The 12,447-nt window shown below is 42.9% G+C and overlaps 1 protein-coding gene across 1 annotated transcript in view; it reads left to right on the top strand.

The window, feature by feature from the left end:
* Nxpe1 (neurexophilin and PC-esterase domain family member 1) overlaps window positions 1-11,554 on the top strand; it is a 12,498-nt gene extending 944 nt beyond the window's left edge. The window contains 5 exon segments of the mRNA XM_031345551.1: window positions 266-1,062; window positions 4,136-4,197; window positions 10,594-10,678; window positions 10,680-10,801; window positions 11,019-11,554. Coding sequence (XP_031201411.1) covers window positions 266-1,062; window positions 4,136-4,197; window positions 10,594-10,678; window positions 10,680-10,801; window positions 11,019-11,554 — 1,602 coding nt within the window.
* Window positions 11,555-12,447: the final 893 nt, after the last annotated feature.

Raw genomic sequence — 12,447 nt, forward strand, 5'->3', positions numbered from 1 at the left:
TGGGATTAAAGGCGTGTGCCACCACTGCCCAGCCACATTATATAATTGGACTAGCCATCAGAAATATTCAGCCAGTGGGAAACTAGCAAAGAGTAGTCACAGGCTGCAAAGTATACAGGATCGAGAAGAGCAAACACACGTCATCAACTTCTTATTCTCCAGGTTCTTATTTTAAAATGAATATATTTCTGTAAAACTCTAACTCATTTTAAGTACAAATGGCTGGGAGCAGGTTCCAAGCACACTGTATTTCTTGTCATTCCAGCTTTGGACCACTCTAAACATAGCCATCTCTTCCCATCCCTGGAACATATCCATGAAGTCCTCCTGTCCAGAAATTCCAATGAGCCAGTCAACATTACCAACAAAGACTAAGCTAAGAGAGGAGATCCCTAAAATAACAGGCCACCAACAAGAGAAGTCACCAACAGAGACAGAGCTGAAAGTCAGGGAGATCTTGGAGAAGCTAGATCGACAGATCCCTCCCAGACCCTTCACCCACCTCAACTACACCACAAGCGCCACACACAGCACAGCCACCATCCTCAACCCTCGAGATTCATACTGTGTAGGGGACCAGCTGGACATCCTGGTAGAAGCTAGAGACCACCTAGGAAACAAGAAGGGGTATGGTGGGGACTTCCTGAGAGCCAGGATGTCCTCCCCAGCCCTGAAGGCAGGTGCTTCTGAAAAGGTGACAGACTTCAACAATGGCACCTACCTCATCAGCTTCACTCTGTTCTGGGAGGGCCCAGTCTCCCTGTCTATCCTGCTCATGCACCCCAGTGAAGTGGCGTCAGCTCTCTGGAGAGCAAGGAACCAAGGCTATGGCAGAATTACCTTTAAAGGTAATTTTGTTAATGGCTTGTCCCAGGTCACAGCTGAATGTGGCCTGACTCTAAAATCAAGCAACGAGCTATGCAAATACCTGTACCGTGATGGTGAGGAAGTCTTCTACTGCGTGAAACCTCAACATATGCCCTGTGAGGCCCTGACCCACGTGTGTACCAGGCAGCAAGGTCTTTCTTATTTCACTGCCAAAGAAAAAAACTTTTTTGAGAAGTGAGTATATTTTCAGTACACTAAAAGGTCTCCCCAGGCAGAGCTTCACTGCCCATCTCAATACTGACCATGACCCTCAGGTGCTTCCTCCACTCAAGATTCTGGGAAGACCAGTGTTGTCTTTACTGGGCCCCCATCCGTGCCACACTTTGCTTTCCTATTGACATACTCAATTAAAGGGGCTGTCCAATAAAGAGGAGCCAAGCACAGCATCTACCCCTGCTCCTCCTGACAAGCAATGTTGACCAGTCAGGTTATGTTATTTTACTATATATAGATCGAGGACTTAGAAAATATCTTCCAAAGGAAACTACCCTGCTGTAGTTCATAGATGTCTTACCCTCTCCCTTAAAAAGATTTGATAGTGTCCTGATCCCCCACCTCCTCCATCCTAGCTGGTACAGTTTGCCTTCATGCACTCACCACCACGCCTTGTGCTACTGTCGAGTTCAGAGTTTCAGGCTTTGCTGCTCATTTCACCATAATTACTGTGACCACTAGCTGGTGGGACTCCATCTTGTCTGTCAAACTCTACTCTGGTCCTTTTTCACCCCTTCTCCATCTGCTTCCCCTCCCCCTCTCATCCCCTGCCTCTACCTCCTCTCTTTCCCCCTCCCTCTCTCCCTCCTCTGCCTGCCATAGCAGGTTTTATTTATTTATTCAGCAAGCATAGTCAGAGCCTATTCTAGGCCAGATGTTTGGTGCTCCAGCCACAAAGCTCTGCTCTACTCTTTCTATTGCAGCCTGAGCAATCCTGCTAAGAGGTCAGCTCACACCAGTCATCAGCTCATCTCCTGAGCAGATTTGGCTCATGGGCCCTTCTTTGGGTAAAGAGCTTCCATCCTCCTCAAGTTGTGGCCTAGCAATTCCTGGAGGCCCTCAGCTGCACAGGCTCCTCAAACCTAGTTGTCAGCATGCCTCCTCCTGTCAATCACGGCCCTGAGACATCTATCAGTTGGAATCCTTTTTGTTTTCATTCATCCAAAATCTATACCCTCCCTACACAGTACACACACACACACACACACACACTTATTCACTCACTCACATACACACTCACTCACATATATACATATTCACACACATACACACTCATACATACACTCATTCACATACATATACTCACTCATACACACACTCACTATACACTATACACACACTATATATACACTATACTATACACACACTCACACTCACACTCACTCACATATACACATTCACATACACACTCACATACACTCTCATATACACTCACACACTCATGTACACATATACATATTCACACATACACACTTACACACTCACTCACATACATATACTCACACTCATATACACACTCACACTGACTCACATACACATTCACATACTCACACAAACTTACATATACACACTCACATACACACACTCACATACATTCACACACATATACACACACTCATCACCTTCACACACACTCACATATACACTGATACACATTGTCATACACTCACACATACACACACTCACACACACACAACACATTTCATTTTCCTTTAGTTCATGACAAAATAAAAACAATAGATAGTTTCTCAGGGACTCCTTTCTTAGCAGTTTTCAAAGTCAAGTTTAGAATCTTTTTCTCCTTAAGCTCTCAGACACAAATGATTGGTAAGAGTAAACACCACATATGGAAAAATTGCACACTGCAGAATCTTGCCTAGCATCCATGCTTGAGCTCCTGCTGTGATGTCCCCCACGCCCCTTCCAAGGAAGTAAAGCACAGCTAGGTTTCTGTTCCTTCTCTCTTATTTCTGATTATGAAACTCACCAAATCAAATCTTTCCCTACCCACTAACTACCCCTTTGTCCCCAGCAGGCATTAGTTCATGCAACAAACTGAACTATATTTTCTACCAATCACTGAGGTAGGTATTGAGACAAGAGAATGACCCAGCAAACAGACTACTTCCTTCAGGGAACTTTGCTCTGTGTAGAACAAGTCTGGCTTAAAAAGAGAAAATGAAGGTGAAATAGCAGGAGGCAGGACTGAAAGGGGAAGCCGGGACCCTGTGGTGAGCGGTCCATGTGCTACCGTAGAAGTCTAGACTTCTTGAGTAAATAATGGGAGAGTGATTGACTTTAAATAATAGCAGATGAGCATCTTCAGTGGGAGAGGATGCCGTGTCCTTGTGCTGAAGAATTTAGATGTCCTTAAACCGAGACAAGGAGGATCATCAGCATTTAGGGATAAGATTATGACTTTGAGTAGATGATGTGGAAGCAGGTTTTTGCTTTATGATTGTATGATTATTTAAAATTTTTATGTTTTAACTTATTCATTTTACATCCCATTCACTTCCCCCTTTCTGCTCACCCCTCCCACAATCCTTCCCCCATCCCCTTCCCCTTCTCCTCTGGGCAGATGGGGACCCTCCTGGGTACCCCCCCACCCTGACACTTCAGAGGCTTCCTCTCCCACTGAGGTCAGCCAGACAAAGCAGCCCAGCTAGGAGAACATATCCCATATACAGGCAACAGCTTTTGGAATAGCTCCAGTTGTTCAGGACCCACATGAAGGTCAGGCTGCACATCTGCTTCATATGTGTAAGGAGGCCTAGGTCCAGCCCTTGTATGTTCTTTGGTTGGTGGTTCAGTCTCTGAGAGCCCCAAGGGTCCAGGTTAGTTGATTCTGTTGGTCTTCTTGTGGAGTTCCTATCCCCTTAAGGGCTGCAATCCTTCCTCCTGTTCTTCCATAAGAGTTCCCACACTCCATCTACCGTTTAGAGTCTGTCTGAGTCAGTTGGTGGGTTGGGCCTCTCAAAGGACAGTCATGCCTGACTCCTGTCTGCAAGCACATCAGAGTATCGTGGCTGCATGTGGCAAATGCCCTGGACTCCAGAGACTCTCCATAGGGTAGAAAATACTCCAAAATCCTACTTTATTTATAATACCTCAGTGACCTTTGAAATCATAGTTTCTAGTCATATTAGCAGAAATTTAAAATGGGCCCTTGCTTCCTTTACAAGCAGGTGATTCATGCTGCATATGTTCTATGACACATGACAGGCTAATCTGTCATTTTGTCTTTTTGAAGGTCAAACATAGGAGTTGAACTGATGAAGCACCCGAAGTCCATTGCCGCCTCCCAGTGCGACAGTAAGCCCCTACTCCCCTGCAGTAGCTGTTTCTTTTTCTTCTCTCTTCTCTTCTTTTTTCCCCTCAATAGGGTCTAACCATGTACACCAGACTAGTTTCAAACTCACAGAGATCCACCTGCCTCTTTCTTCTGAGTGCTGGGACTAAAGGCATACTCAATCCAGTGGTATGTACTTCTTGATTCTTGGAAGGTTTTTTCAGTATTAATTGCAATTTTCTAGATTATAATTCCCAATAAATACCACTGATACAAAACAGGCTGTATGATAAAGAGAGAAACCAACTAAAAATATTTCATATTCTTGATAATAGACTCCATCTTGATTTAAAGGTGAAAATATCAATTCACCTAGGAATTCATATCCTAGTGCCCTAGTTACTGTGCAGATGTCACTGATAGACACTGGTGGCTTCGGCCTTGTGGATATAGTCTCCAAATGTCCCTTAGCATAACCTCAAACTTAGTTGTAGCACTTATCAACTTCATATGGTATTTCTATCTTATTAAGTGTTCAATAGTGAACACAAAACAACATTACACCAGAAGGAATATTTATAGTGCTTTATCTCCAAAAGCTACTCCCACAAAGCCCGCTTTAGTTTATCAATCACACTGATAGGTTTGACAACACATAAGGATTTATTGCCAATATTCATTCATTTCTTCAATAAATACTTATTGAGAGTCTAGCAGATAATGAGGCATTGTGGGAAAATAGAGAAAAATAAAGGTTTGGAAAGCAAGTGATGTAACCATTCAACATTCAACTGAGTGTGGGGAAGCCGTACACAGAACTTCCATTCCAGTTAGTGTTTGACTAACCCTGGAAAGATGTCTGCAGTCAGAGAATGAGGTGGGGAAAAACCCAGAAATCTCATGAAGGGCATGAGAGAGTAGCCAGATAGAAGCAAGAATCATGCATGGGATCCATTAAACTGGAGTAAATTCCAGTCGCCTCTGTAGGTGTGACACAAGGTGAAGGAGATCTATCACATGACATAGTCACTAACAATGTGCTCTTTACCAGAGTCGCTGAGATGTGGGGTGCTACCCTTCGATTTTTCATCAATAACTTTTGATTAGATAAACGCTAATAATGAGTAAAATTGTCATGAACCATTTTTAGTAGGCCAGTCGGGCAGATAGATGTAGTATAGAAGGTAACCAAGGAGGATGCTAGAAGCATAGCAAAGGTCTAAATCATTGTCATTCTTAAACGTCACAATGATGAGTTCTGTGGTTTGTTTGTTTGTTTTTGTTTTGGTTTGGTTTTAGTTTTGGTTTTGGTTTTGGGACCACAAAGGTACCAAAGAGGTTTAAAGCCACAATCCAAATGAGGAAGAAAGTGCTTTGAAGAGTAATTTTTTTTTAAGATTTGTTTATTTTATTTATATGAGCACACTGTAGCTGTCTTCAAACACACACCAGAAGAGGGCATCAGATCCCATTACAGATAGTTGTGAGTTACCATGTGGTTGCTGGGAATTGAGCTCAGGACCTCTGGAAGAGCAGTCAGTACTTTTAACCACTAAGCCATCTCTCCAGCCCTTGAAGAGTAATTTTCACCCACAACTAAATAACTAAGTGTAACCTAGAAGATCCCTGTAGATCTTACCAAGGGACATGGTGTATATAAATAGAAAAAAGTACACTGCTTCTGAATAGAATGACTTCACATTGAAAAAAATATTTGTTTCTCTGCATTAGTATCTTGCTACTATTGTAAAGTGGCATAATATGAGGGAAAATGTATTGTTTCAGTTTGTTATTTCACATGCTTACCATCAGCCTCCCTGGTAACACTCCAGGCCCAGCTGGCTGTATGTCCTTCTGCCTCAAAAGAAGCATGTCCCTGTGCCTCCTACAGCCTCTAGAGGCTCCCCCAACCCTTGTAGCCAACACCCAGAACCATGACCATGTCCATTATTCATGCTATGTCTCTCTTGTCCATCTGCCTCCATCTTCCACTGATGATGGGGTTGCCCTCCCACCCATATAATATAGCGTTACCTTCCTCATCACAAGCTGATAGCTACACCCAGCTACAGCTCGAAAATTCCTTTCGCCATAGAAAACACAGTATTACACCTTTCACAATCTCTAAAGTAATTAAAAATATGATAGAGTCACATATTATTGGCCATGTATTGCTTGAGATATGAGCTAATAGTGAAATAAGCAATGAGCTGATGTAAGAAAATGATGTCCTGATATACAAGTTTACACATGATATGCTTTAGAGTAAACTAAAGCAGGGCTGTCCCATTGGCAGTGGGTTATCATCCAAATAAAAGTACAGATGATCTTCTTGGTGCATTATCAAAGCAGGGACTATTTAGTAATGCAGGCCTGAAGGGCCACACTCGCAGTGTTCAGATGTTCAGGACACAGTGCTGCCAAGCCCTCTAGAAGTCCAACTATCCTACAGCAAAACAGCTATATAATTAGTGGCATCAAAGGAAATCCCATTTGGCAACTCAACTACTAAGATTTGATAGTTTATTCTAGGTGTAATTAATACTTCTGCTACCAGTACCAGGCTGCCACTTTGCCCATGGGTTACCAATAATAGCTGCCCCTGGGGAACTGGTTTTCAGGACCCAGCTTGGAGACCTAAATATGTAGACGCTCAAACTCTTTGCATAAAATGGCCTAGCACTTGTATATAACCTATGCACATCTTCTTACGGACTTCAATCAGCAGTAGAGTACTTCTAATACTTACTGTAATGTAAATGCTGTGTAAGTCGTCCCAGTACAGTATTGATGAGGGAAAACTGAGATGGAAAAGAAGTATTAACTGCTCAGTGCAGATGAGTGTTTTCCTGAATGTCTTCCATGCACGATTGTTTCAATCCATGAATCTTGAGCCTATGGGTGTGGCAGGCTAAGCAGGGACCCGTGAGATGGCTCAGCAGGGACAGACATTTGTCACCAAGCCTAACAACCTGACTTTGATTCCCAGGACCAAAGGAAAGAACTGACTCCTGTAAGTTGTCCACTGACCTCCATAGGCGCGCCACACCATGGCACACACACACTCACACGCACACTCTCACACACACATAATAAAGAAATGCAATTTTCTACATGCCACAGAGAGCTAACCATAAAGCACAACCATTTAATAATGTCTCTGTTTTGAAGACATGACCAAAGACTGCAAGGTCCTTGAAGGAAGGACTGTGAAGACAGTAAGCAGAGAGATGGCGAGTCCCTAATAGCTGCTCCTTGTTTGGTAATAGAAGTCATTGTTCTATCCCAGCTCATGCTCAGCTGTCTAACAGCTGCTGATTTTGTGGCTAACCTTTGTTTAGGAGCATGAATAGAGTCGCTACGTGAAAATTCTAGGACCTGTGTTTAAAAGCAACTTCCCTTCCTCTACTATTTCTATCTTCCCCCTGGCTGTATTGCAGCTAGAAAAAGCCCCATCAGGCTTGGGAGGAAGCTGTGTTAGAAATAGCAGAACAACAAGATGAAAGGAGCCTCGGGCCCCAACACTCTACTACATGTTAGCCCAGTCCTCTTCACTCAGAAACTATTCCCTGGGGAGGAAATCATTTCTGCAGGTAAATCACGCTCACTGGCCCTTCCTATGGAATCTAACCCAAGAATTGGCATTAGTACAGAGACGATGATGTGATGATGGGCTATGAGATAAAAATATACCTGGGTGCTGGAATGCGTGGTTGCCATGCGTGATGCCCTAGGAGCCAGCCCTAGCACTGTTCTTGGCTCAGGGGTAGGTAGCAGCATGGAGAGTGAAGCAAGAAAGTATGACATGAGCCAGCCCATGCCACACCATGGCAACACACCAGGTGCCTTGCCACCAGCATGTCTAGGAAGATGGATAGTGACAGAGGTGTCGTGACAGTGGGACCTATGAGAACAGCTCAGAATACTATTAGTCCGTGTGAGAGGCAATTTGTCACTTTTAGCAAAGTCCCACTAAGACACTGTTGAGCTGGGCATTTCACCCCAAAGTGTCTAAATGGACTCATATCGTTAAGCATTGAGCACTGCACCTTTGTTAATATTATTTCACGGATGAAATGGAGGCAAGGGGTTTACTGATAAGGACACCAAGTGGCAAGCCACTATAACATTACTCAGATGATTTCAGTCACCAAAGAACCAATGGGAATGACTAGGAAAGGAAAAAATATCACTTTGAGCTAATGATCCAATTTGGAAGAAAGCAAACAGAGGGGAGTTGAGATGACCCAGAATCACACAAAAGATTGAGTAGGGAAATCAAATGATTTTTATACCACAGTATTTTTTCACTGTTTGTAAGAATAAATAATGTTTACAGTATTTTTATTATTACAGAGGAGGGGGAGCCCAGTGTGGTGGTGCACTACGTTTTCTTTTCATTAACTTATTTATTTATTCACTTTACATCCCAGTTGTAGCCCCACTCCCAGTTCTGCCCCCACACAGCCCCTCCCCCTGTTCCCCTTCTCTTCTCCACTAAGAAGGAAGAAACCCCCCCCTCATATTATCCCACCCTGGCACATCAAGTTACTGCAGGACTAGGTGCATCCTCTCCCACTGAGACCAGACATGGTACCCAGTTAGGAGAACAGGATCCAGAGGCAGGCAACAGATTCAGGGACATACGTGCAGGGGTCCTAGGTCCAGCCCATGCTTGCTCTTTGGGTGGTGCTTCAGTCTCTAGGAGTCTCTAAGGGTACAGGTTAGTTGACTCTATTGATCTTATTATGGAGTCTCTGTCCTCTTTGGGTCCCTCAATACTTCCTCCAACTCTTCCACAAAAATCTCCAAGCTCCATCTAAGATTTGGCTGTGGGTCTCTGCATCTGTTTCCATCAGCTGCTGGGTAGAGCCTCTCAGAGGACATTATGCTAGGATACTGCTGCAAGCATAAAAGAGTATCATTAATAGTGTCAGGGACTAGTTCTTGCCCATGGGAAGGGTATCAATTTGGGCCCATCATTGGTTGGCCATTCCCTCCATCTCTGCTCTTTGCCCCTACAGATCTTGTAAGCAGGACACATTTGGTGTCAAAGGTTTTGTGGGTGGTTGCTGTCTTTATCCCTCTACTTGGAGTCCTGCCTGGCTACAGGAGGTGGTCACTTGAGGCTCCTTATCCCCCACTGCTAGGAGTCTCAGCTAGAGTCACCTCCATAGATTTTCTGGAGCCTCTCCCCTCCTAGGTTTCTGGCATGTCCTAGAGATGTCCCCCACCCACTACCAATTTTCATTCTCTCCCCTATTCTCCCTACCTGATCGTCCCCCTGCTCTGTTGTCCTCCTCATCCCCTCTCTCACCCAGTTCCCTCCCTCCATCTACCTCCAATGTCTATTTTATTTCCCATTCTGAGAAAGATTCAAGCATCCTCTGCTCACTCTAGTCAGCTCCACTTACTCTGGTCAACCCCACTCACTCTGGTCAGCCCGCTCACTCTGGTCAACTCTGCTCCCTCAGTCCCTGCTTGCTCCGGCCCAAAGATTTATTTATTATTATAAATAAGTACACTGTAGCTGACTTCAGATACACCAGAGAGGGTGTCAGATCTCATTCCAAATTGTTTTGAGCCACCATGTGGTTGCTGAGATTTGAACTCAGGACCTTTAGAAGAGCAGTCAGTGTTCTTACCTGCTGAGCCATACTGCCAGCTCCCCACTTTCTCTTCTATTAGATTTAGTGTATCTGTTTTTAAGTTGAGGTCTTTTATCCACTTGGACTCGAGTTTTATGTAGGGTGATAAATATGGATCTATTTGCATTCTTCTACATACAGACATCTAGTTAGACCAGCACCATTTGTTGAAGAGGCTCTCCCTTTTCCATTGTATGGTTTTGGCATCTTTGTCAAAAATCAAGTGTCCATATGTGTGTGGGTTTATTCCTAGGTTTTTGGCTCGATTCCATTGATCCACCTGTTTCTATACCAACGCCATGCAGTTTTTATTACTGTTGCCTTGTAATACAGCTTGAAGTCAGGGATAGTGATACTGCCAGAAGTTCTTTTATTGTACAAGATTGTTTTAGGTATTCTGGATTTTTTGTTTTGTTTTGTTTTGTTTTGTTTTGTTTTTCCATATGAAGTTGAAAATTATTCTTTCAAGGTCTGTAAAGAATTGTGTTGAAATTTTGATGGGAATTGCATTGAATCTATGGGTGGCACACCACTTTAATTTCAGCATTCAGGAGCAGAGGTGGGCAAATCTCTATGTTCAAAGCTAGCCTGGTCTACAGAGTGAGTTCCAGACCATCCAGAGACCCTGTCTGGGAAAAAAAATGAGCTGGAGTGCCTAAACATAACTAGTAGTCAAAAATAAAGTAATAGGAAATGGAGGGGGACTAAGGGAGGAACCTGGGTGCTTGGCTCATGCCACTAGAATCATTTTCCATAAATATCTGTTAGCAGAGAGTGAAAACATGAGAAAGAAATGTGAGATCGGAATGGAAATTCCCATGCCTAGCGGTTACACTTTACGAGGAAGGTGGGTCCCAGTGCACCCAGCGCCTGTTTAACTCAAGTCAGATAAGTGACTGTTTGAAAGGAAAGCTCATCTACCTCTGGGGAGACTCCACCCTGCGCCAGTGGATCGAGTATCTTCCCAAGGTTGCAAAAAGTAAGTAGTTATCTTCATATTCTTCCAGAAACCCAAGCTGCCCCTACGGTGCTTTGATGTGGTTTCCCTCATTCTCTAGGCTGCTTTGATTTTTGTTTTGCTGTCTGGGTTTGAGTCTTTATAGTTATATTTTAATCTCCTCGTAAATATTGTTCTTCCTTTTAACATTTATTCATCGTTAACTTCCAGTTAAAGATCTTTTCTGTTTTCCTTCCAGCACTGAAGCCTTTTGACCTTCATGGGACTGGAGTATATAAGAAACATTTGCTTTTGGATGCTGAAAGGCACACACTGGTTGAATGGAAGAAACACAGTCACCCTTTCATCACTGTCCAGCTCTACTCTGTGATAGATGATGGCTATATCCCTCAGGAAATTGACCGCTTACTAGGCGACAAAGATACTGTCATAGTCATTACCTTGGGCCAGCACTTCAGACCCTTCCCCATGGAACTTTTCATTCATAGAGCCATCAGTATCCAAAAGGCTATTGAACGGCTCTTCCTCAGAAGCCCTGATACAAAAGTCTTCATTAAGACAGAAAATGTCAAGGAGATGAACTTAGATACAGAGAAATTTGGAGACTTCCATGGTCATATTCAGTATCTAACCACAAAGGAGATTTTCAAAGACCTTCATGTGGGTACCATTGATGCCTGGGACATGACCATTGCATGTGGTTCCAATGTTCTCCATCCATCTGATGAAGTCATTGCAAATCAGATTGACATGTTTTTAAACTACATTTGCTAGAGATACATCACTAGGAGCCAATGTCTCCAGCCATACTCTGTGTTTCATCAGGAAAAAAATTCTATTCAATTTAGAATTTAAAAAAATCAAATTTAAAAGAATCTGTCTTGGAATAGAGATGCAATTAGGCTGAGAGGGTATTTGCTCAGCATGCATGAAGCCTGGGGTTCAACTTTCAGCACCACATAAGCAGGGCATAGTGTGGCACATGCTTATAATTCCAAGACTCAGAAGGATCAGAAGTTAAGGTAATCTTTGTTATATAGTCATGTCAAGAAGAGCCTGGCTGCATAAGAACATTCCTTGATTAAAAATAATAGTCATGATCGTGACAAGAAACACACCTAAAAACAGTGACCACAGAGAGGAATATAAAGCCAAGAACACTAGGTATGAAGGGAAATCCTAGAATATACTGTTTATCTCTGAGTTGACAAACACCTTTATTTGTTAAGCAAGCTTGAGTCGTGGTTTCTGTCCTTCTTGGCTAAACCAAATGACAGGAAGTGTCAAAGAGAGCAGCATGACATTGTCATTGTTCTCTAAGATTTTTTTTACAAAAAAAGAAAAGCTTTTTCTGCAAAAGAACGGAAAGTAAGTATTTTAGGTTTGGAGGACTATATATTACCTCTGTCACCACTATTCCATTCTGCCACAAAGGTATAAGACAAACATGGAAACAAATAAAATGTTTTTGTTTTAAAAGGAAATCCTAGTAATAAACACTGAAAATTGAATGTTATTTAATGTACACATGTCAGAAAATGTTATTATTCCTTTTATTTTTCCCCTGCTACTTTTAAAAAGCAGAACCCATTCCTGGACCACAGTAACTAATAAATAAGTAAGTAAATAAATAAGTAAATAAGCACAGTTAAGCACATGGAGACTGA

This window comes from Mastomys coucha, unplaced genomic scaffold (genome assembly GCF_008632895.1).
Source record: "Mastomys coucha isolate ucsf_1 unplaced genomic scaffold, UCSF_Mcou_1 pScaffold23, whole genome shotgun sequence".
NCBI lineage: Eukaryota > Metazoa > Chordata > Mammalia > Rodentia > Muridae > Mastomys > Mastomys coucha.